This window comes from Felis catus, chromosome A3, assembly GCF_018350175.1.
Source record: "Felis catus isolate Fca126 chromosome A3, F.catus_Fca126_mat1.0, whole genome shotgun sequence".
NCBI lineage: Eukaryota > Metazoa > Chordata > Mammalia > Carnivora > Felidae > Felis > Felis catus.
The window spans coordinates 55,044,783-55,069,985 of NC_058370.1; the positions used below are offsets into that span (position 1 = coordinate 55,044,783).

Consider the following 25,203-nt stretch of genomic DNA (forward strand, 5'->3'; position numbering starts at 1 on the left):
ACCCATTAAACGATAACTGCCCATTCCCTCTTCCACCTGCTCCCAGCCCTGGCACCAACCATTCTATTTTTTTTTCTCTATGGATTCAAAGACTCTAGGAACCTCATGTAAGTGAAATTATTCACTTATTTGTCTGTTGTGACTCGCTTCTTTCATATAGCTTAATGCCCTCAAGGTTCATCCACGTTGTAGCATGTGACCCAATTTCCTTTCCTTTTAAGGCTGAGTAATATCCCAGTGTGTGCATTTTGCTTATCTCTTCATCCGTTGGTGGACACATGGGTGGCTTCCACGTTGAGACCGTTGTGAGCAATGCTGCGGTGGACATGAGGGTGCAAACATTTCTTCGTGACTCTGCTTTCAATTCTTTGGGATACATACCCAGAACAGTTTTCATATCTTAAATCAGACCAGATCTTATCGGAATTTCGTCTTTACCCAGCTGACTCCCTCCCTTCCGGTCACACTGGACTTTAAGCTTTGGAAGGGAGGGGCTGAGTTTGATTCATGCTGGCAGCATGGTGAGGGTGAATTACTTAGCAAATAGCAATTTCTTGTCCAGTAGTTTCCTTGTGCCCACCATCTTCAATGCGATTGCCACGAGGAGGGTATTGTGAGCTTTCAATGTCAGGACAGTCCCACATTCCAGGATCATTCACAAATTCTCCATTTCAAAGATTAGGAATCTGGGTGAGCAGGGGAAAAGGATTCTCACTAAAACCAAGAGTAAGGGACAAGGGCTATCATGATGCGCTTGAAAAGAATTGAGGAAAAAAATGTTGCGTGTTACATTTTGTTTTCTTTAAAAGTTGCTCTGAATGAGACATCATTGATCTTTGGTAATACTCTTTCTATAGTTATAATTTGTTTTTATTTCTGAAAGTTACATCTTAAGACTAACTCAAAGGTAATACTAGGAAGTTACGCCGATGACCTTTAATTTTGTTCTACAGTTTAGGATACAAAGGGTGTCAGTCTGCCTTAGTTTTTGGATCAGTTTTATGACTGAAATGAGAATGAATGAATCTGAACATCTAAAGTGATGAAGGCGGGGGTGCCTGGCTGGTTCTGTTGGTAGAGCATGGGACTCTTGATCTCAGGGTCGAGTTTGAGCCCCACATAGGGCACAGAGCTCACTGAAAAAAAAATAAACAAATAAAGTGATGATGGCAGTGTGCACACATGTGCTGCTCACGGGGCCCATTGTGTAGTTCTTCATGGACGTTCATATTCCTCATCTCCTGCTTTTAAATTCCATGCGGATTTCATAAATGAGCCATGGGTTCAGGGCCAAAATGGCAGACATTTTGTGAACGATGAGACGGAACTTGGAAACCTTAGAATAAAAATCCTCTTTGTATGGATCCCACGACACCTTACCTGAGGTTGGCTTAATATGCAATGTGCCCATTCCCAAAAGAACTCAGCGTGCTTCTATCACGTAACGTTTTCGAATGTTCGAAGCTGTGACCACTGCCTTCTGCATTCAGCTTCACAGCGCTGTAAGCTTCTATCCCAAAGAACTACTCACCTCACTGCTCCTCTCCTGAGCACTTCAGCATTTCCTTCTCCCTGAGTGGATCCCTTGGCTGCCAGCATAACAGAAACACAAGCTGATACAAGAAAATGTACATACCATAAACTTCCCTCTGCTTACCTGTGCCAAGAAATCCTTCTGGTCTGAGTAAGGCAATCCAACGTGTGGTTTTCGACACCAACATCATCTGGCAGTGTGATAGATGACATGTTTCCCAGAGATGAGCAGTTAGAAGAGACTTGAAAAGGCATTGCCCTAATGAATCTGCTGGTGGGCAGCTTACCAACATTCGGAGCACTAGCTATTGAAGGACTAGCCCTACAGTGATGCCCACTTCGGCTGTGTGGCCCCACGTCTGTTTGGGGTTATTTCCCTCATCGGGGCACGGGCTCCGTTATTGTCAGGATGATGAAAGGAGAATGACTCCAGGCTTCTAGAAAGTGGAGGAGTTGCCTGGGTTTAAAACTCAGGTCTCTGTGTAGCTGGCAAGCTGCTTCCGTTTGGGAGACGAACCTCTTACACTGCCCTCCTGCTTCCCGGTGTCCTGACGTTGGTGCGAACAGTCATCTTTGGCGCTCTGCTTCCCAAAGCACGCACCCTGCTCCCAGCTCTGCCGGGGGGCGCATGGTAATTGCAGTGTCCCCACCCCAGCCTGGTGACCAGGCCAGGGATCCTGGTATTCCTCATCCTCTGGAATGTCCCTTCATTCCAGTTAACTTGGCCTCAAGCCCTTGTGGTAGGAACAAGGCAGGAGTCGGCTTGTCCTCCTGGCAGAGACACTCCTACGGAGCTACAGCTTTGTTACCTGCTCCCGTGGAAAAGTGCAGTCACATGCTTTTCCAGCCTGACTCCCCAGGCAGCTCCAGCCCCACCCCACCCCCTGCCCCAGGGAGTCCACACTGGACGAGAGGCAGCTCCAGGCTGAATCTGATATTACCCCTCTGCCTCTTCTCTCTGGGACCAAGAACCTCCATAGGCATTGAAACAAGAACATCATCATTTACTACTGCATCGTAAATAGGACTTGCTAGAGTAGCAAGACCAAAGGATAACTTCTGTTAGTCCTACACACAGCTACTTTAACAACTCCCGAACAAAATGTACCATTTACCGTGACCTCGGGGGTTGACCTAAGGAGCTGGTAAATGCCCTCTGCCCCTCCCTGATTTGCTCCCTTGCGGGGCTTATAACGTCATGGCCTCCCTTGGAATGGCCGAAACTAAGTGTGAAGCTGTGTCGTGGAGAGAGTTTGGGGGTAACTGCTGCTTCTTCCTCTGAAACCATTCCCAAATTCCAGGGATCGGCAGGTGAACAGTAGCCTGCACCTTGTCTGTCCACGTGAATTAACTAGCCACGTGAGGGCTTCTTGTGTATTTCCCAGGTGGAAGCCTGCTTTCACTTGCTTTTACCCTCTCTTCCTCTCTCCTTCCCTCACTTCTCTGTTGTCTCACCCACAGTGTCTTTTTGTTCTCATTTGGACTAGTCTACCCAGCAGGCCTCCGAGGCCCCTTCTCTGTGTCCCAAAGCTCGGTTGCAGAGACATTCTTGGCCTTTGAGTCACAGCCCCCTCTCAGCCCTCCTGGCCACCACCTCGGGCCACCACCTCCGGCTGCGTCCTTGGCCCGCAGGGAGGCTCTCCACACTCCTGGTGACTGCTGCCGGCTCTCCTGGCCTCCCCTGAACCAGTGCTCTGCTACCTGCCCCCCCCCCCCGCCGTACCATGTGGGATACAGAGCCCCCTAAAACCACCCTTCCTCCTTGAGTCCGAGACAGAAAAGAGAAGAAACGAATCTTCCAAGACTCTGCCTCTGATCTACACCCACCTCACTTTCCTACACACACACAAAAATGCCACCGTATCAGCAACCAAAAAAAAAGAAAGAAAAGAAAACATGTGTTGAAACAGTGATGATGAATGATGGCTCCTCTAAACTCTGCATTCCAGAATCAGGGATGTCAAGTTTACATTCATTGTCTACTAGCCCTGATTAGTTCTGCTCGAGCAAGGAGCCGCTGTCCTCCCTCTGCTCGTGCATGCCCTTTGCAAGTGAGCAAGAGAGACCCATCCAAAGTAAATGAGCTCTCACGGCAAGCCCAACCAGCTGTGGGAAAGGGCGCTTCCCAGAAGGTTCTGCAAGTGCAGGGTGTTGCTTCTAATCTCGGCTGGGAGATGTCCAATCTTATTGTCTGGCGATGTGGAAGTCAACATGTGGATCCCATGACTTGGGAGTGTGGATGGCCACAGTGAAGGAGAGTACAAGCTTATTAACTTGGTCTACTTTGGTAATGTTTATACATCGGCAATACGAGTGAATGAGGGAAATACACCAGTCTTTCTTAATGTGTGATTCTGCTGTAAAGCACATTTGGTGGGAAAGGGTGATCCTATGTGGGCTCATCTCTGCAGCCTGCTCATCTAAAGCACATTTCTGGGGTGGGGACACCCCTCCCCAGCAGAGCTGGATATCGCTAAATAGGCTACCGCAATTAGACCCTCTGACAAATGGGCTGCCAGACATGCCCAGGCAGCTGCAGAGGACAGAACCTTTATCAATTTCTGTGGGAGACAGAACCTTTGTTTTGTATGTTCCCATTTGTATAGACATATTTCCTTAACGCATTTAACAGCAAATCAAGCATGTCCCAAGCATCATTTTAAGCCAATGAATTCATTAATTCGGTTGCGAATGTGAATTAGCAACTGCAATTGTAAATTAGCAACCGAAACTGTGGCTTCCGTTTTGCATGGAAACTTCGAGGTTGTTCATTGTCCACGGATGAGCTGCTCTCTCCGAGGTTGAGGCAGGCCCAGGCAGGGGGTGACAGGGGCAGGCCAGGAGACGCAGCTCCCTCAGCAGGAAGAGCTAGACACTCAGAGGCAGAAGTGCTATCCTTCAACAGCCACTTGTGGACCCTCCTGCAGTCTCATTTCAGCTGCTTAAGGTCCCTTTGGAAGACAGCCCTGGGAGCACTCCAGCTAATGCTGGAAGAGCAGCTCCGGGATCACATCTGTCACTGCCGGGGAGTACAGGCCCTGCATTTCGCTTTAATGCAAGGGTTTGCAAGTCTGATCGCAGTGCAAAGCCCAGATAACTGGTCTGCCCAAATGGGCCATGGGATGAATTTGGCTGGTTCCAGGAGGCCCATATGAGCCCTTGCATGGCAGCCCCACATTGGTTTAGGCATTTTCAGGAAACCTGAATTGAATTCAGTGGATAATGACCAAGTTGCAGAGAACGCAGAAATGAATGTCTCCAACCTTGGCCATAAGGGGCTCACAGTCTTACCTCTATTGTTATAAACAAGGGAAGGACGAGACAGTATGGAATGGTCAAAAGCAAGGCTATTGATGGGTACTCCAGGCAGCTTTCCCAGAGGAGATACTTTACCTGTGTTTCAAAGGAGGCACAAGAGTTTGCCAGGCAGAACAGAGGGAGGAAAGCCATCTTTTCTCACTGGTGGCAGGTGAAGCATGTGGCAGCCAAGAGTCTGGGTAGGAAGGGGTCTCAAGGACCTCCTGACTTAGGAGGGAAGTCCCTGTCCTCCCGACCTGACTTTCCAACCATACTCTTCGAAATAGAAAACCTCTGAAGAAATACCTTCATCTGCTTTCAGCATGACCTGGAAACTCAAGGGACCTGTGTTGATTCAGGGAAACAGACATGTCACACAAACAGGGTGGGAGACAGAACTGGGTCCATAACATGATAACAAGGTCAGGGAGCCAGGTGGTTATGATAAGGTCATCCGCAAGAGGAAAGTGTAATTTCAAATTGTTGAAAGGAAAGCAAAAGAAAGACAGTGGGGAGGGCAGGAAAAGAAAAGAGGAGAGGAGAGGGGAGGAGAGGAGAGGAGAGGAGAGGAGAGGAGAGGAGAGGAGAAGAGAAGAGAAGAGAAAAAGAAAGAAAGAAAGAAAGAAAGAAAGAAAGAAAGAAAGAAAGAAAGAAAGAAAGAAAGAAAGAGAGGGAAGGAGGGAGGGGGGAAGGAGGGAGGGGGAAGGAAAGGAGAAAAAAGAGAATGAGAGGGAGGGAAGGAGAGAGGGAGAGAGAGGAAGGCAGGAAGGAAGGGAGAAAGAGAGGGAGGGAGGAAAAGAAACAAAGAAAGAAAGGGAGAAGGAGAGAGAGAGGGAAGGAGGGAGAGAAGAAGGGAGGAAGGAAGGGAGAGAGAAATAATGGGAGGGAAGGAAGGTGAGAGGGAGAGAGAGGAAGGCAGGAAGGCAGGGAAACGAAGAGGCATTTACTAAGAGTTTAAGGAAAGCTAATGAAGGATTCGGGTATCTGACAGTGATTTGCCACTGGAGCCCCTGATCCCTGCAGGAGGCAATGACTAATCTGGAACTGTTACAGAATAATTCCTCAGCATCTCTAACTGTGCAGAAGTTTCCAAAAATATGTGTGCGGTTAGGATGGCCCAGAATTTTAAAAGATTCTTTGGGGGGAGGGGGACAAATAGTACTGCCAGGATACTCCGAAGGTCAGACATTTTAGGAAATCTGTTCCTGGTATTCCAGAGGTGAAGTACCATTACAAGGATGAGCACGAAGCCCGGCCCTTCCAGAAAGCTCTGTTGAGCCTCTCAGGACCGATGTTAAAGCACTTTCTGAACCAGGCGGAAGATAGCCCTCCCCTTGTTTTTTCAGAAGAACATAAGGCAACATAAAATAAAGTTCTTCATCACACACAAACGTCACACAACACGCTGTGGAGTCATTTCTATGACAAGAGGCCTTTTAGAAAATTGTCAGTGGTTGATTAGCCATAAAAATAACTTCTAGAAGGACTAGACAATTTCAAATAACTTTTGGAGGAGAGAAGAGAGGTCATCGTCTGTTTTAGAGGTTAAGTAAAGAGGACATACAAAGGTCACGTGTGGCACACGTACCCAGCTTCCCCCTGGGCTAGAGCCCTGCCCCACCATCCCCTCCGGGCAGCCCAGGTTCGTCTTTGCTAGAACACTGGATTTTCTGTTAATGACCCTGATCAAAGTGGAAATAGTACAGAGAGGACTTTGGTGGCAGGGAGAGAGAGTGCCGGGGATTAAAAATTACGGTGCTGGGTCAAAGTTGATTCACAAAGAAGAACTGTGACTTCAGTGTGGGTCAAAGTCAACATTCTGAAAAAGAAGGGAGCACCCTCCCATTTCAGGGACCCCAGGAAGAACTGTCAGAGGCCACACAGACAAGTGCTTCCGGTATTTTAGGGAAGAAAACATGGTGCGTTCAAAATAGGGTTTTGCCAGGTTTGTGCACTGTTCTTTTAAATGGGTTTTGGAAGAGCAGACAGAGGAAAAAAGAGTAAACTGTTGGCAGCCAGAGAAGTGACTGGGTTATTGAAGAAAAAAGCTGAACTCAGAGACAGGAAGATCTCAGACAAGAAGCAAATGTTTTCAGGGCCCACATTAGAAAGTTTTCATCTGAAACAGTTCAGTAACATTTCCTGATCCACAACTGCCGTTTGAGCCTGACAGAAGTGAACTGTGGTGTGGACGGTTTCATTTTATTGGCCATTAGGCTGCCAAACAGAACCTTTCTTAAATGAGTTATCAAAGCCACAGTGGAAACTTGTATGAAATGCTCCAAATAAGCTTTAACCAATAATGGCAAGCTCAGAAAAGCATGGAGTAGTTTGTGGATTTGGCTCGAAGCCAGACATGTTTTGAGGTTTTGAACACTTGTGACTATTTGCATCCAGTAAATCAGTTTGTGCAAAAGAGAGAACAAAGCAACGGGATATGGAAACTCTGCATCTTAAGAATGAGCCAAGCCTTTCCCTCCTAACCAGAGCACAGCCAGAGCGGGGAGGGGAAGCGAAAGAGTTGGCTTTTTTATGAAGGGCTGGGCTTTTCCTGAAAGTCTTAACAGGCAAAGGGGCAACGTTTAGAACAAGCTACAAGAACAGAGCTGTAGTGTAACCAGACCAAATTCCTCAGTTTGCTGGAGGGGACATTGGGACCAAGCTCATGGGCACAGACAGGTGAGCGTCCTGCCTGCACGGTCGACTTTGACAGAGGTGTTCCTATTCTATCCAGGCAAATGATACTTTTAGAAAAAGTGAGCCCATGTGCCTTAGCCAGCATCCTGGGGTGGCGCTGTGTCATGGGTAGGCAGACGCGCACAGACCTGCCCCCGACCCCTTTTCCCTCCTGGGAGCATAGCAAGAACTCAGGGCTGACCGCCAGCTTTTATGATGTTAGACACTCACCCTCCAACTATCTGAGGCAATTAAGAATGATTACCTCTGAATCAAGGGCAAATCATCCAACAGCTTCCTGCCCAGGCTTTGAGTGGGCAGAGTTCTGCCTGTGAGAAGTGCTATAAAAATCCTCACTGAAATGGCCAGTTAGGGTAAGGACATAGGGAGGTCTGACCTTCCACCCATGTTTTTGTGTTGTCCTTTTCTTCCCGGTGATGGTCAGGTCTCCTAGTACCCTGGAGGTGGCCAAGGTCAGGAGAAGGCCCCTGCCTGTGTGCCCCTCGCCCACCTGCTCCCCCCACCATCAGGTCTGACTACCCTCCCAGAAGCAGTGCCTTCCTCTCAGGGCCTTTCAGAGGAGAGGAATTAGGCTTCAGATCTGTATCACTGACACACAGGCTGCAAGGGTTTGCCTTGTGAATTTTCTGCCTGTACTTCCCTCCTGTAAGTACCTGGCAGAGTAATACTTGCCCTTAATTGGATTTTAGAGTTCCAAAGCCCAGTCTATGTTTAGTGAATCTATTTCCACTTCCCCCACCCCTAGAAACTAACATGTGGGTTTCTGGTAAATTACTTGTGTCCAGAGTTGGAACCCCTAGGGAGTATTTTACCTCAAGGCACTATTAGTCATCAGAATTACCTGGAGGCCTTGTTAAAACACAGAGAATGTTTACTTCTAACCATTTTCTGGTTGACCCTGATGCTGCTGGTCCCTGGCATACTCTGAGAACCGCTGGCCCACTCTCTACAGCCTTCCCTCTCTTTCCCTGCTTCCTAGCTCCCCCATCCCTGAAACCACCCCCCACCCCCCCCCCCCCCGCGGCAAAGGAAGAAGTTGAAGGCCTGGTGGCGGAGGGAATTACAGGAGAGTTGAAATTAACATGAGAAGCGTGAACTACCTATCACAGTTGCCACTGTGCCTTTCCTGGAGAATATAATTTCTTAATTTCTTTCCTCCGTGAATTAGACTTGTATCTGCAGCAGAGAACTTTTCTCTCAAAAAGACAAATCTTTTATCTTTAGAATACAACCTCAACTTTATTCCTTCCTTCTGAATGAGAACTAAGTCTGTTTCCTTCCCTTTTTTTTATTGAGATATATGGAACGTATAATATTATGTTAGTTTCAGGTGGACAGCATGCTGATGTGATATTCAAAGATACTGCTAAGTGATCACAATAAGTCAAGTTAACATCCATCACAGTTACATTTTAGTCTTGTGATGAGAGCTTTTATGATCTACTCTCTTACCAACTTTCAAATATACCATACAGTATTATTAGCGATAGTCACCATGCTGTACATCACAATCGTCAGGACTTACTTTACAACTAGAAGATTGTACCTTCTCACCACCTTCACATTTCCCTCTTATTCCGAATTCATCTCCACTTTACCATCAAATAAAATGCCATGGAATATGAGCTGCCTGGGTGGCTCATTCAGTTGAGTAGCTGACTCTTGATTTCAGCTCAAGGCAGGATCCCATGATCTCTCCAGAGTTTGATCCCCAAGTGGGACTCAGTGCTGATAGTACAGAGGCTGCTTGGGATTCTCTCTCCTTCTTGTTCTCTGCCCCTCCCCCACTTGCGCATGCGTGTGCGTGTGCGCTCTTTCTCTTTTTCTCAAAGTAAATACACTTAAAAAAAAATTACCATGGAATAAAAACTCATATTTACTGAGTGCCTACTATGGCCAAGGACTGTCCTAATACTGGTTAGTGGTTTATGAGTCATCTCAAAGGATCTTTCCAACAATTTTGCCAAGTATGTTATTCACCCATTTTACATGTGAGCAAACTGTTTTTAAAATAGTTGTCCTTTGGTTAAAATTGTTCAGGAAAGTACATATCATTCAGCTTAGAATTGTATTTCTCTTGCCACTATTTCCAGCAAACCTTGATTTTCTATCAATTCTATTTAACAAATTTGCTTCCTATTTGTCTTAAAAAGGAGCACATGTTGCTTTAATTGGAAAAATATTGTTATGTTTTGAATATTTACACAGCTCAAAGTTTAAAAGAAACAAAAGGGTATAGAGTAAAACTCAATCGCCCTTCCCCTCCTGACCCCAAGCTCCCCAGATCTCCCCAGAGACCGCTATTACTAATATACGTGGTCTTCCTCTCTTCCTTTCTCAACACAAACGGCTGGTTACTATCTACTGTTGTTTCTATGGACATAACTCAGAGATCAGGCCAAATCAATAAATATAGCTACTTTGTTCCTTTTAAGAGCTATGAATAGAAATAACTCTAAAATATTTACCATATCCCTGTTGATGAACATATAGCATGGTCCAATATTTTGCTGATACGAAGAATTTCACAAGGACTACTCTTGTATATGTATCAGTTTACACATGAGCAAGTCTATCTGTAAGATAATTTCCTGTAAGGGAAAATCCTGGGTCAAAACCAAATGGTATGTGCATCTGTAATTTTAAAAAAATGTTCCATTACATAATTTTTCAAGTATTACCAAAGGAAAGAGACTAGTATAATGAACCCCACACCCCGTCACCCAGCTTCAAGTTACCGGTAATCCATGGCTATTTCATATACTGGCCCCACCCCCCACCTCAATGTATTTTGAAACAATTTCAGACATAATGTTATTTCATTGGTAGATATTTTGGCACTATTTCTGAAAACCAGGGGCTTATAAAATATGTGTATTACTTCATCATCACACCTAAAATAAATAAATACTAATGTATCAACATCATCAACTATCTTGTTAGGGCCACACTACCCCAAAGTGTCTCATGAAAATTGATTTTTGAAATAGTTTTTTCTGTGTTTCAGAATCCATTCAAGTCCACGCTGTTCACTGCAGCTAGGTAAATCTTTTGATCCCTCCCCCACGCACCCCCCCCCCCGAGATCATTTTGTAATTTGCAACTATACAGACAACAAATCTAGATAACTGTCTATACACACTTTGCTGAAGATACTGTCCTGCTCCATCAGTGGGAATGCAGGTCTGGAGCCCAAGCTCCCGTTCTTGTTGAGAACCTGTAGAGTCCGGGAGGAATGGGGTAAGGAAGGCTGGGTAGGCTCACAGCTGTGGCAAGTCTCGGCCCTCCGGGTTGGGGGGATGGGGGCACTGGAGTGACTTTCTCTTCCCGCAAGCTACCTGCGTGGCTTTGCCTATGGAAAGACTCCAGGTCAAATCTCAGCTGGCGTAATTATTCTCAGGAGGCCTTGAACAAATCTCTCTGAGCTGAGATTTCCTCACCATAAAACTGGAATATTAATCCTTATCTTAAGGGGGTGAGAATCAAAGGAGATCTCAGGTAGAGTGATAGCGGCTGGGACTCTCAAGTTCTGTGATTCCATGATGGAGACCCACTGGGAGTCTAAAATACCAGCAGACCCTGAGCATCCACAAAGAGAGAACAATCAAATCGTTCTTCCTCCTTTGAGGAGCACAGATTGTTAAATATAGCATGCCTGCCCACCGTCTTTCTGCTCTGCCTTTGCGGCGGCCCCATCCGCTCATCTTCCCGCGTGTCTGCGGGCGGAGGCTGGCCACCCACTCAAGAGCCAACATTTCTGTCTCGATGCCCCCCTTCCCCAGGCGTGGGACGCAGCCTGTGCCCCCTGTCCTGCAGGTTGAGCGGTGCCATCTGTCCCTACTAAGTGTGGGCTTCAGGCACAAGGGCTGGGCTTTCAGTGTGGGAGGCACTTTCTCCCCCTCACCTTTGTTTTCTCGCCCTCAAGGGAAGGACAGAAAGTCCAAACAGCCCTCGGGCCCCAGGAGTAGGGGGGGCGGGGGGGAAGGCTGGCCCTTCCCCGGGCCCCAGGCCCGTGGAACAAAGAACCTGGCATTATCCATTCCTTCGGGCCATCTGCTAGGCGCAGGTCGTGACCGAGGGGGGTCTGCGGGGTCAGGAGGAAAAGGCCCAGGGCGCAAGTACACCCCAGGCGCTGTCCTACTGCCGCCGCACGAGCTGATCGGCGGCCCCCGCTTCAGCAGCCCGGCCCACCACCTCCCCCTCAGGCTTCCGCGGGCCTGGCGTTCCCGGGACCCGGGCGTGGGGAGACCCCTGCCGCTGCGCCCCGGCCGGGCCCCGGGGGGCGGCAGCGGCGGCCCGCGCGCGGCTCTGGCCCCAAACTCGGCCCTGTGAGCCGACGCCGGGGCCGAAGCTCCCGTAGCCCCCGTGCGCCAGAGACCCGGGGAGGGGGGGAGCGTAGCCCAAAGCAAACAAAGAGTCGGGGTCCGCGGGCGCGCCCCGGCCGCCGCACCCCCGCGCGGCTGCCCCAGCGCCGAGCCCGCGCCGCCGGCGCCTCGGAGGCGTGCGTCTCCTTATATGGTCAAATGACACGGCGGGGGTTCTCTCGGGCGGGAGCCGCCGCGCTCCACCCGGCCGGCCGCCCCGCCGCACGCCCGCGCCGCCGCCGCCCCGGGACGCACGCCCGCCGGGTCCCCGGAGCCCGCCCGCGCCGCGCCGCGCCGTGAGTGCCTTCCGTCCGCGCCCTCCTCGGGGAGCCCACAGCTTGGGGACCAGGCGGCCAGGCCGCGTGAGGGCCGGGGAGACTGGAGCCGAGACGCGGGGGAGACCCGGGAGAGGGGAGCGGAAGCGTGCGGACACCTGGGGAGGGGACCCCGGCCCTGGGGGCGACCTGGAGACCGGACGCGGGGGAGACCCTTGGAGAGGGAAGCCGAACCTTGGAGAGATCCGGGGAGAGGGGGGCGTCTGCGGGGGCGACCCAGGCGGGGGAGACCCAGGCGGAGGAGGGGGAGCGGAACCGTGAGGACCCCTGGGAGAGGGGAGCACAGCTGAGGGATGACGTAGGCTGAGCGGAGCAGAAGCGTGCGGACACCTGGGAGAGGGGAACCGAGCCTGGAGGGAGACCCAGGAGAAGGGAGCTGAGCCTTGGGGACGCTCAGGGAGAAGGGAGCCAAGGCTTGGGGGAGACCCGGGTAAAGGGAAGCTGAACCGTGGGGACTCCTGGGGAGAGGGAAGTGAAGCCGCGGGGTAGACCCCGAGAAAGGCCGGCCTGAGGGGAGCTGAACTGTGTTAGGGACGGCTGGGGCGCTGTAGTGGGGGGGAGGGGGCAACGCTGGATCCTAGGGGTGGGGGGAGACCCATCGCCGGATCCTGGGAGGGAAAACATTGGTCCGAGTCCTGGCCAGGCGGGTCGCCGGGTGGGAGCGAGGGTACAGCCAACTCCCGGCGGGCCCTGGGTGAGGGCTGGCCGCGGGTCCGAGCGCGGGGAGGTGACCATCCCCGCCCTTCCCGGAGGCCAGGACTCTGGAGTGTGAGCGAGTGTGAGCGAGTTGTCGGGGCCAGCAAACTGGTTGCCATCCACCAGTGAGGGTGTCCGAGGCATTTCCCTTAGGTCCAAAGATGTGCAGCTTGCGATGGGACCTCAGGCACCGACTTGGGCAGAACTTAAAAGACTGAACTATCAGATTTTAAAATATGGGCCTATTTTAAACGAGAAACACTCTGATCTTAAGTTCCACTTGTATGATATTTTAGCACACCTGAAATTTCGGGTTAAATGTTGTCTCTTAGGTAATCAACAATGAATCCTATCTTATCTTCGGACCCCAGTTTGGGCTTCCATTGTAACTGGTCTAGCCCAGATTAAATGAAATGTATTCAGCTGCCTTCCATGATGTGCACTTAGGGGGCTGTGCTCCCTTGCACTTACTTTGGGAGGTAATAAATCACAGTTTGGGCTTAGAATCAGGAGAACTGTGTTCAAAACGAGGCCAGCTACCTCTTGCACTAGCTTTGCTTACCTGTGTTTTGCAATAATATGTTAGAGGGGGGAAGTTCTGATATCCGGAACATCTGAAGCAAGTCTTAGAAGTACAGGGATTTCTAGTCTGACAATTCAACTTCCATAAAACCAAGGTACATTTATGTAAATTTGTTTCACAGTGTTTTCCTCTGAATTCGCTCACTCTGAATTTTTAAGGGTTATCAGTTATTTCATTTGACCCCCAAACAATGTGGGGGTTAGGGGTGCTGACCCCCCCCATGCAGTTGAAAATCCACGTATAAGTTTTGACTCCCCAGAAGTGTAATTACGGATAGCCTACTGTTGCCTCGAAGCCTTACTGATAACGTAAAGAGTTAACATATTTTATATACTGTATGTATTGACTGCCGTATGGTTACAATAAGGTAAGCTAGAGAAAAGAAAATGTTATTCAGAAAATCCTGAGAAAATACATTCACAGCGCTTTATTTATGGGGAAAAAAAAGCTGCATATAAGTGGACCCGCACAGTTCAAACTTGTGTTTTTCAAGGGCCAACTGTATATAGAATTGGGTTTCTACAGTGTTTATTATGGTGCCATGTTTTAACATGCTTCTGCACAGCAGCACATTGACAAGGGCTAAATCAGGGTGCCTGGGTGGCTCAGTCAGTTAAGCATTGACTCTTGATCTCAGCTCAGGTCTTGATCTTGGGGTCGTGAGTTCAAGCCCCGCGTTGGGCTCTGTGCTGTGCGCGAAGCCTACTGAAAAAGGGGGGAGGGGCTAAAGTGGTTTATTATAGATCAGGCACTGTTCTAGGCACTGACATTCAGTCTCATTCAGTCCTCACAAAAATATGCTGTAAGGCAGGTGTGATAGGCTGGTGGACATGCGCGGTTGGAACAAGGCTCCCTGACATCACATTCCTCGGAGTCTAGCTGTACAACCTTAGCTAAGTCACCTTATCTCTTCGTACCTCAGTTTCCTCAACTGGGAAACAGGGAGGTGATAGTGGCTTGCTTGAAGGGTTGTTATCAAGGCTGCATGCCATAAGCAGTGTATATATTGACATCATCTTTGTCTTTGCAGATAAAGTAAAGCACAGAGAGATCAGAATAACTTTGGCTCAAGGTTTCCCAGACAGTAAATGGTGGTCCTTTGATCTGACCCCAGGCAGCTTAATTGGAGAGGCTGAGTTTGGGAGCATACCTGTATATTTCAGTGAGGCCTTATGCTGCATACTTTGACCCATGAGTGCTTGTAAATTACTTCCAGTACTGCAGGAAATCTGGTTTGCACACAAAAAAAGCCCTGTCGGATATTGAAAAGCAGTTTGGCTGGGCAGTAGGAGGCCTGGGTTCTATTTCTGTCTTGCATCAAGGGTGGGTTACCCAGCCTCTGGGGCTGGGATTGTTTCATTTGTCAACAAGGGGGCTGGAGTAGATAAGCTGCTCTCTGGCTCAGAGGCCCTAAGATACAAAGTTCCTTGAACTTGAGTGAACAAAAACAGATACGGGATACTTCCCGTGTAGTTTTATTATGAGAATTTTATCAAAGCCCATTTATCATGTGGGATTATACCGAGAGCCCACTGTCTGAAGACGACCACCTTGACACAAAATTTTCCGGGCTCTTCTCTAGTGACCGAGAGCCTGGTCTTCCAAGAGATCAAGCTGGCACTGTGACTTTGGGGCAAGTTACCAGGCACCTCTGTTATCCTGAATTGTGGATTTCAACTTTGGCCCCTGTGATGGTTAATTTTATGTCAACTTGACTGGGCCGGCCACAGGATGTCCAGACAAGTGTTCAGACACTTCCTGGGTGTATCTATGAGGGTGTTTCTGGATGAGATTCACGTTGGAGTCTGTAGACTGAGTGAAGCTGATTGCCCCTCCCAATATGGGTGGGCCTCATCCAATCAGTTGAAGACCTGACCATGAAGGTTGAGCAAGTGGGAATTCCTCTTCCCTGATTGTTGGACTGGGATATCAATCTTTTACAGCCTTCAGACTCAGACTGAAAAGGAGACTACCTAAGAGGGCACTTTCCCTGCCTGACTGCAGACCTGGGATATTGGTCCTTTCCAGCCGTTGGGCTTGAACTGAAACTCAACTCTTCCTGGGTCTTGGGCCTGCTGACTTTTGAATTGTAACTGACATCATTGGCCCTTCTGGCTCTCCGGCCTTCCACAGATCTTGGGACTTCCATAATAGTGTGAGTCAATTCTTTGTAACAAATCTCTGTGTATATATAAATATATATGTATGTGTATATGTGTATGTATATGTATCCTATGAGTTCTGTTTCTCTAGAGAATCGAATGCAGTTCTCTAGTAATTTTGCTTAAAAATTCTCCCACCAGCAATCAGTCTTGTTTTTTTTTAAGATTCCGTGGCTACTTTGCTACCGGTGGTATTGATTTTCTTTCTGCTATAAAATGTGATCCCCTCCTAGAGATCTAATGACACGTCTGGGCAGCGTCTGACGTGTCATGGTTCTCATGGGTGATTCTCACACCTCGTCTGAACTTGGACGTCATGTGTCATCACGCTCGTCCTTGGCCTTCATAATCCCTAAGTTTACTTCGAGTTAGTCTGTGGCTTAAGGATGTTTAGGCTGATGGTACTAAGTGAGGCAAGTGATGCCTGTGACAGTAAGAGAGGTGGCTTCCCTGTTTTTTGTGGGTAAATAAAACGAATAATCACAGGGCATCCTTGACGTCTGGAAATAATTAGGTTTCTAGTGAAAAAGAAAATGGGTCCATCTGGGTTCGTTGATACAGCTTTTGGAATAATGAGAATTGGCCAGCCTGTGGACAAAGTCGTAGGAACTGTGCCAGCCTGTCCTTGAAGGATCCCCACGCAGTGTGCTGAAGAAACACCATGAAGGAAAAGGACTGGGAGAAAGGCCCATGGGCGTCATGGGAGGTGGGGTTCGCTACAGAAAGAGGCTGGTAGGGGCTCATAGCAGATGGAAGGCCGGGCAGGCAGAAAGTACACAATGAGCTGCCTTTTGGAGACTGGGGCAGACTGATGAGAGAGAGTGAGCGGATCTCATTTTGTTCCTGTGGGAACAAAGCATAAATAATGTGTTTCTATGTTCCCAGGAAGGTGGTGGTAGAACTATAAGGTGGGGCCTCCCCCGGAGCCCCACCCTGGGGTGATTTATGAGCCTGAGGCAGCCTGCCATAATTATGCTTGTGTCCCGTTGACTGAACTGATGTGTTTTGAGATTAAATTACAAGCTAGTATCCTGAAAGTGATTTGAATGCTTTGGAGCTAGATCTATTCTGGAACTCTTTAAGAGATCGTATGTTCTTTTTTTTTTTTTTTTTAATTTTTTTTCTCAAAGTTTATTTTTATTTTTGGGACAGAGAGAGACAGAGCATGAACGGGGGATGGGCAGAGAGAGAGGGAGACACAGAATCGGAAACAGGCTCCAGGCTCTGAGCCATCAGCCCAGAGCCTGACGCGGGGCTCGAACTCACGGACCGCGAGATCGTGACCTGGCTGAAGTCGGACGCTTAACCGACTGCGCCACCCAGGCGCCCCAAGAGATCGTATGTTCTATCGCAGTCTCCCAGTGCCTAAAACAGTACGTGGAGAATAGTGGTTACTTAATGCATTCTTATCGAGTGGATTTAAAAGTCCGTAGGACATCAAAGCAGTATTACCGTTCTTGTATCATGGACTTAAGGTCAGACACTGGGCATTTATTATTTTCCCATTTCGTTCTATTATTCAGTATTCCAGAGGTAACCTGGAAGACCGTGGTTTACCTGAGTCAAGCATTGTCTCTCACACAAAACCTTTCGTAAAACCATCAGAGACAAATCAGGATTTTAAGTTTTGGAAAGTTACTAGTTTCTATAACCAAATTATAAAACATCCCTGAGCCCGGCCCACATACTTGATAAAGGCTCATTAAATTAATCCGTACGTATATCACATAGTGGTAGACCTTGTCAATCTTACACCTTACCAACCATCTAAAAATCGATTTCACATTGATTCTGAATACATAATTATATTCTTTCCAATAGCAAGCTCTTTGAACTTGCACCTTGCTCTCGTCCACCAGAATTTTGATTGGAAAGAAACAGTTCAGCTAGACGCGTTTTATAAACAGTGTTAGAAGTGAGCCATGACTGTGTGTCGATACTACTTTTTTTTACGTATTTTGAGAGAGCACGTGAGCAGGGGGAGGAGCAGAGAGAGGGGAGAATCCCAAGCAGGCTCCGTGCTGTCAGCACAGAGCCTGATGCAGGGCTCGAACCTAGGAACTGTGAGATCCTGACCTGAGCTGAAATCAAGAGTCGGACACTCAACTGACTGAGACACCCAGGTGCCCTGTGTGTCAATACTTCTGTCCATAGGAAAGCAAACTGGTGCAGAATGTTCTCTGGCTGCAGTTCCAGGTATGAGAGCCTGTGCCCTTGGACGAGGCCCTTGGACGAGGCCCTTGGATGTGTATATGTGTCTGTGCAGAACATCCAGCACCTTTCCCTGATATCTGGAACCTGTGGCAGGGTGTCTAGCACGTTCTTTGCAGAGATGCTTGGAAGCGTCCAAGCTGGCTGGTTTTTGCTTCTTGACCCCACCAGGCCTCTCCCGGGCTGTGCAGCTGTGTGTACACATGGATGTAGAATCCAAACCCAGTAGGAAAAATTCTGCCTGCTGTGGAAGCAGCAGTTTATCTGGAAGGGGGAAAGAGGCCAGAGACAGAGGAGGAGGAATGAAGCTCAGGGTCAGTGACGTTAGGAAATTTTCACGGCATCAGATGCCAAACCGCATTACATTTTGGGTTTGGTATGCAACGCGGATCGTTCACATAACACGTTCCTCGTTTTCACTGTCGATTTTGGCCCACGTATTTGTACTCTCCATCCATTTCTTCAGTCATTCCACAAGTCTTTAGAAGCACCTGACCCTGTGTTTGTCACCTGCTGGCGAGGCCACAGCAGTATGCCTGCCTTCACAGCACTTACGGTTTGGTGAGGGACACAGGTGATCACAATGTCACGTAGTGTCGTGAAAGCATTGTGTTAAAAAATTTTTTTTTAATTTTAGAGAGAGAGCGAGCAAGTGGGGATGGGGACGGAGGGAGAGAGAATGTTAAGCAGGCAGAGCCCACATGCAACCGACTGATTTTCTGTTCTGAATTCTCTGCAAAAAGTTCTGTTTGACTGTTGACAAGCGATGGAATTTTCCAGCCTGGGTCATTTAAAGATGGACACGGTTTCAGCAGGGACTGACTTACGGGCACTGCTGCTCAGTGTTGTGAGAAGGATTGGGGAATATTGCAGATATTTCATTTTTTAGGAATGACTGTTAGAGAAGTCTTGCAAACCAGGGCTAATGCAGAGAAATACTTGGGTCTCCAGGGGAAGAGGAAAATGGCACCTCAGCGGTCAGTTGGTCAGTTCGGAGTTGGTAGCTGAATCAATGGAATTTAGAAGACAATGCCTAAGGGCAACCTCTTTTACAAACCCGGCTTTTTTAGGCAAGCTTCTGTGGCCCACCCAGCCTCCCTCCGGGAAGGCCAGGCCAGGCACCTGGCCAGCCTGCCAGCCACCTCCCTCTATTCCCAAGACATTTCTCTGGTTAAAAAAAAAAAAAAAGGCATGAACTTGCTTTTAATGTCCTTGTGTCTTTTCTACCTTGTTTATCCTCCGTTCTTTCTCCCCTTTTCTGTGTTTCTCTTCTGTGTTCCCAGCTCTGACACCCCCGCTCTCAAACTTTGCTTCATGGTTTTTAAATCTGCAAAGATAGGGGCACCTGGGTAGCTCAGTCGGTTGAGCGTCCGACTTCGGCTCAGGTTGTGATCTCGCAGTCTGTGAGTTCGAGCCCCGTGTTGGGCTCTGTGCTGACAGCTCAGAGCCTGGAGCCTGTTTCAGATTCTGTGTCTCCCTCTGTCTCTGCCCCTCCCCCACTCATGCCCTGTCTCTCTCTCTCTCTCTCTCTCTCTCTCTCTCTCTCTGTCAAAAATAAACATTTAAAAAAATTTTTTTTAATTAAATAAATAAAATTAAATAAATCTGCAAAGATAAAAATAACCTACCTATATAAGCCTGTGGACTTTTCTTTAAGTTCATTTATTTATTTTGAGAGAGAGAGAGAGAGAGCATGAGCGCAAGCAGGGGAGGGGCAGAGAGAGAGGGAGAGAGAAAATCCCAAGCAGGCCTCACGCCGTCATTGAGGAGCCCGATGTGGAGCTCGAACTCACAAACTGTGAGATCATGACCTGGGCCAAAATCGAGTCAGACGCTTAACCGACCAAACCACCAGGACCCCCTAAGCCTATGGACTGTGCATCACGGCTCCAGTGCACTCGGAGCCTTTCATTTTATACCTGCCCGAAAGCTGGCCCTCGGGGGAGACGCTGAGAACCCGGTGCCCGGGGCTCGCCTCACCCAGTGTAGTTAGCTGGGCCTGGAGCCACGCCTGTACCCTGCCAGCCAGCTTTTTCAAATGCCCGGCTCGTTCTGAGCTGGAGGGGGAATGACCTCAGAGAACGGCTTCCCCCTGGGAAGGGATGAGAACTCCAGGTTCAATGTAACAGCAAGTCAGCAGCCACGCCCTGTGTTCAGGTACGTCCTTGCACCCTGCTGCTCACCTTTCAGCACTTCTGTGTCCCAGGTAATGGCCGGGAACCCAGTCTAACCCGTCAGGGGGACGCGCAGGTTCAGAGGGGGGAAGCCATGGTACACGAGGAGGTTGGGGGAAAAAAAAATCCTTACAGAACCGGGGTGTCCTATTTTTATTTAAAGAAATGACTCGGAAGGAGACCCCGACACCCTGGAAACTTTCTAAGGAGTCACTACCCCTCAGTTTCGTCTTCCTCACCCCCACTTGGCAAAGTTGGGCCTTTACGCGGTGAACCCTCAGCTGGGCCTCCTATTACCCATTGCCTACAGGGCAAAGCCAAGTTCACGGTCAAGAGTAGAGGCCCTCCTGTCTTTGAACTTTGACTACCTTTACAGCTTCCTCTACAAATACCCTACCCTGCTCCTTATCACCCCTCTGCCCTCTGCCCTCTGGCCTACAGTCATCACCTGGCTTATCCTTCTCCAGCACAAGGAGAGAGATATGTCTGGGAAGCCTCTCCTGCCCTCCCAGAGGACCCTCATTGTGTCTCTCCATCACTGCCCCTAGCATGGAGTTTTATCGTCTGATGCACAGTTGACTGTTAAACAATAGGGGTTTGAACTGCATGGGTCCACTTGTACACCGATTTTTTTTGTCCCAGTAAACGCAGTACATTACAGTAAACGTATTTGCTTTTCCTTACTATTTTCTAAGTGACGTTTTCTTTTCTCTAGCCTATTTCATTGTAGGAACACGGTATTTAATGCATATAATATACAAAATACATGTGAAGCAACTGTGTGTTATTGGCACGGCTTCTAGTGAACAGTGGGCTATTAGTAGTTAGGTTTGGGGGGACATCAAAAGTTACACGTGGATTTTTGACTGCTCAGGGGTTGGTGCCCCAACCCCCGCGTTTTTCAGGGATCACCTGTGTATCTGTTTTCCACACTAGACTACGCATTCTTTCAGGGAGGGCCTGTATCGTATTCATCTTTGTATCTCCAGCACTTTCCACAACCTCTGACACACAGTTCCAGTTCCACTGATGCCTCTGGAATGAATAATCAGGTGTTCTATAGATTTAAAAATACAAAGTTACGGGAACCTTCTAATGCAGGACGATAGATATATGGGTTTTTTTTTTTTTTTTATTAAAAAGAAGCTTAAGATTGATAGTGTAACTTTAAATACACACTTTTTAAAAAAGAATGTTGTACGGGGCGCCTGAGTGGCTCAGTCAGTTGAGCATCTGATTCTTGATATCAGCTCAGGTCATGCATGATTTCACCGTTTGTCAGTTTGAGCCCCGAATCAGGCTCTGTTCTGACAGCACAGAGTCTGCTTGGGATTCTCTCTCCTTCGCTCTCTGCCCCTCTCCCACTCGTCCACGCCATAGAAAGAAAGGATGGAAAGGAGAGGAGAGGAAAGGAAAGGAAAAAGAATATTCTATTTGGTAGCAGTTAATTAAGGGAAAATTGGTATTAAATACTCTGTGATAGAAGAGAAGCTCTTTGGGGGCGCCTGGGTGGCTCAGTTGGTTAAGCGTCTGACTCTTGATTTCGTCATGATCCCAAGGTCATGGGATCAAGCCCCATGTCAGGCTCTGCACTGAATGCGAAGCTTGCTTGAGATTCTCTCTCTCTCTCTCTGCCCCTCTCCCCCACTTGCTTTCTCTCTCTCTCTTTCCGTATCCAAAATTTAAAAAGATAATAATAAAATAAAAAAAGCAGGGAAGCTCTCTGTTTTCTCATTAGCTTATGAGCAACTTACTTTGACTCTCAGGGTCTGTGCTTCACATAATTCTCTGGGAACCCTCAAGAGGACCATCTCAGATCAAGTGTACCTTTCTCCGCTCCTCAACAGTGATGGGTGCTCATTTTAAACCTAAACCCATTGGTTTGACAAGTGCTCTCCTGATCCTTAAAATTGCAGTGACTTCTGAGGGAAGATAAGGAACAAGGTGGGAGAGCGATCCACCATTGTGAGAATCCCATTTGGACCCTCTGAGCAGGTGGTCGCTACAACTCTAGTCCTGCTGGGAGTAGGTGTCAGTGCCAATGACATCTGTCTCTGGAGAGCCTCCGTCATACTTCGAGCAGATGGAGAGCCCTACCAGTTCTTAGAGTTTACTCCCATAGATGATTTCTGTCCCAGGCCCGTGGAACTGGAGGAGGTAGAAAGCACATGTGGCAGGTACCTGAACAGCATCATGATCATTACCTTGAAGGAAATTCACCCCCTTCACTGGCTCGAGAACATAGGGAAGGTCTCTGGAGAAGGGGCTGGTGCTGTCTGCATCCTTTCCCTCGCACCATCTGTGCTTTGTCCGAACCCACGTGGAACCACTTTTTTATTTAGACTGGGAGTTTGTTGTTTTCTAACTTGGATGGCTTTTCTCTAACTTCCTAACTTTTGGGGAAAGCTCATGTGATTCCTCTTTTCTCATTAATATTCCTGGGCCCTGGTTTCCTCCATCCATAAAAGGAGGCCGTTGTTGTAGATCCTCTCGAGATGCGTTTCCACCTTTTAAAATTGTACAGTTTATCGTTCTGTCTCCTTCCAGTATTCTTATTTCAAGCCCTCAAATCCTTGCTGTTACATTTTTGTGAGAAGAACAGGCAGGCCGCCTCTGGTTCCGCAGGTACACGGCGATGTCTATTGGAAAAATATAAATGTTGGAAACACAGCTCCCAATTATGATGATATAAACAATTGCCACTTTCAAGAGCCAAGAGCTAAGGAATTACAGGAAAGCATTGAATCTTCAGCCAACATAGCTGCCGCAACCCGAGATGGCCTGAGCACAAAGGATATTTATACATTGGGTTTCAGAAGAATAATTCAAGTGCACAAGCGCTTCGTATTGTAATGTTATCACAAGAATATCCAGACAATGTTTTCTTTAACTCCGGGAAGAGCCGTTTAGAAGGCTGAATCCTGCCACATGTGTCCAGCTGCGCGTTTAACGCTCTTGGAAAAATATTGCTCTAAAAACACAGAAATAACCAAGTACGGGTGCTTGAAGGAGGTTTAGTTCTTTGCTTATTGTTATCAGGACCTTGGACATACAAGAGCACAAAATTAATAAACGCTATCAAATTTGCCGTGATCATAAACCAGGCAGCGATATTTTTTTTTGCACCACAGGCTATTATTCCCGAATTTCACTCTTAAGATGGTTTGAAAGCCCTGGACATCGATCCCAGTGTAATTAGAGTTCGCGAAACATGGCTCAGAGTTACAGTCGTCAGTCTCCCTGTTTAACAATTTGTAAAACTGTGCACACTGAGCAAATTACATATTGCCACTTGAGAAAATACTGAAGAAGACCGAGTCTGTGTTGTTAACGCCCCAGAGGCACGTCTCGTCCCAAGTACACCCATAGTGGCTTGTTTTGGGGGGCAGCTCTAACATGCTTGTAGGGGAACAGCACATGAGGTGAGCTGAGAAGCTCGTCCTGCCGTCCTCTGCCCCTCCTCGTCCCCTTCTGCCTGTGCACACTCTATGCTCACCCTGGAAAAAATGCAGAGTGACTGGCACACAGATGCATTCTTGTTCCTCTCCGAAAGGCGCGAGGTGTTGCCTGGAAAGCCATTGACCGCAGTCACTGCATTTCCCACTGTGTGATAATCTCTGTTCTTGGAAGCTGGCCTTCCTCTTTATCCTGCTGTCTGGATTACCTGGGCCTCGGAAGGGTTATCTTTTCATAGGAAAGAAGTGACTCGTCCCCAGGGACGTATGGCAGTTTCTCTAGTACAAGGGCAGGTTTTGCTTCCCAGTGTCTTTTCAAGGTCAAGGGTAATGCTCTTTTGGCCTCTCAGGTTTACCAACTCCTGAGGCCCCTCCCTCTGGGCACTGGTTTCTTACTCTTCAAATTTATGCATGATAAAGGGGAGCTCATGGAAAATCTTTTTATAGAAATGAACATATTGTTTCTATCTCGGCCTTTCTATTTTGGGGGCAGGGAGAAAGGGAAGATGTGAGGCTGCGTCACACGTTTGAAGCATAGACCCAGCCCTGCCCGGATGAGAGCTCTGTGTCCAAAATTGACAAAGCTTTTTGTGACACAGTCAACGAGAGAGGGGGTGTTTAAGGCAGTGAAATGCGTTCAAGCAACAAAATGGCCCCCAAACTAATTTTTTTTTTAAGTATTACCGAAAATTCCAACCTTTGAAAGGGTGAGCTCCAGTTCTTTGCCCAGAGGGGATCCCATCCCTTGGCTAAAGATGACAGCAGGAAGGCATCGGGAGTGTGCTCACAGGAACCTGTATTTTCTCTTTCTGATAGGTCGTTGAAAAACTAGGCGTCATGATGACGGAGCGCTTTGACTGCCACCACTGTGAAGAATCTCTCTTTGGCAAGAAGTACATCCTGAGGGAGGAGAGCCCCTACTGCATTGGGTGCTTTGAGGCTCTCTACGCCAGCACTTGCGAGGAGTGTGGGAAGCCCATCGGCTGTGACTGCAAGGTACCCCTGCTCCCCCTGCCCCGGGCAGCGCCGAGCACTCCTGGATCCCTCTGTGCTCCCCCGAAACCACGAGCTTCTCTGTGTGGTTTGCGCTGGAGCCCGGACCCATGGGGCCTATTGAAATTCCGTCTCTTGAGCCCCCTCTGATGGGCTTGTCCCCTCCAAGAAGCCTCTCTGAGCCTCCTCCCTCTGGCTGGTCTGTGCCCACTCCTAATTCCATAGCACTGGTTGGTGCGTTTCCGGGACATTTATGCTGAGGGTCCTGAGCACACCTCTTACATTCTGGCTGGTGGTGTCCTGATCTAACCACCCCCCTCCCCCCACCTCCCAGCACTGTCACTGTCTGGAAGGCAGCGCTCTCTTACTCATGTTTGTCCCGTGCTGACTCAGAAGCAGTCGGTGCTGCTCAGTAAATATTTGATGAATGCATGTGCACATGAGTGAATTGGAGCTGATTCCCAGATAAATGGGCACATAAAGCACTACATTCATTGGACCATTAGGGGCTCTTTTCTTCCTAGTGGGAGAAGAGCAGAATTTGTACCGCTTCTTTCTCCAGGGAAAAAGCTCACGCCTAAGGAATTACCAGCTTTCCCACTGTGGGTGGGAAAGCAGGTTCAACAGAGGTTACCGGTCATTTGTGCTGATTGCGTGGGATTGAGTGTCCAGAACCCTAGCCCGTGCTTCTCAGCGTATCTTT

The 25,203-nt window shown here is 48.4% G+C and overlaps 1 protein-coding gene across 4 annotated transcripts in view; it reads left to right on the forward strand.

Moving 5' to 3' along the window:
- Positions 1-25,203, forward strand: part of FHL2 (four and a half LIM domains 2) — a 66,822-nt gene that overhangs the window by 19,309 nt on the left and 22,310 nt on the right. The window contains exons 2-3 of one of the 4 annotated variants that reach the window (XM_045053984.1): positions 15,449-15,660; positions 24,324-24,503. In XM_045053984.1, coding sequence (XP_044909919.1) covers positions 24,345-24,503 — 159 coding nt within the window. In that variant the 5' untranslated portion in view covers positions 15,449-15,660; positions 24,324-24,344. Of the gene's footprint in view, positions 1-12,051; positions 12,188-15,448; positions 15,661-24,061; positions 24,215-24,323; positions 24,504-25,203 lie in introns of those variants that run through there. The other 3 variants (XM_023251546.2, XM_045053985.1, XM_019826957.3) reach the window with 3 other exon arrangements.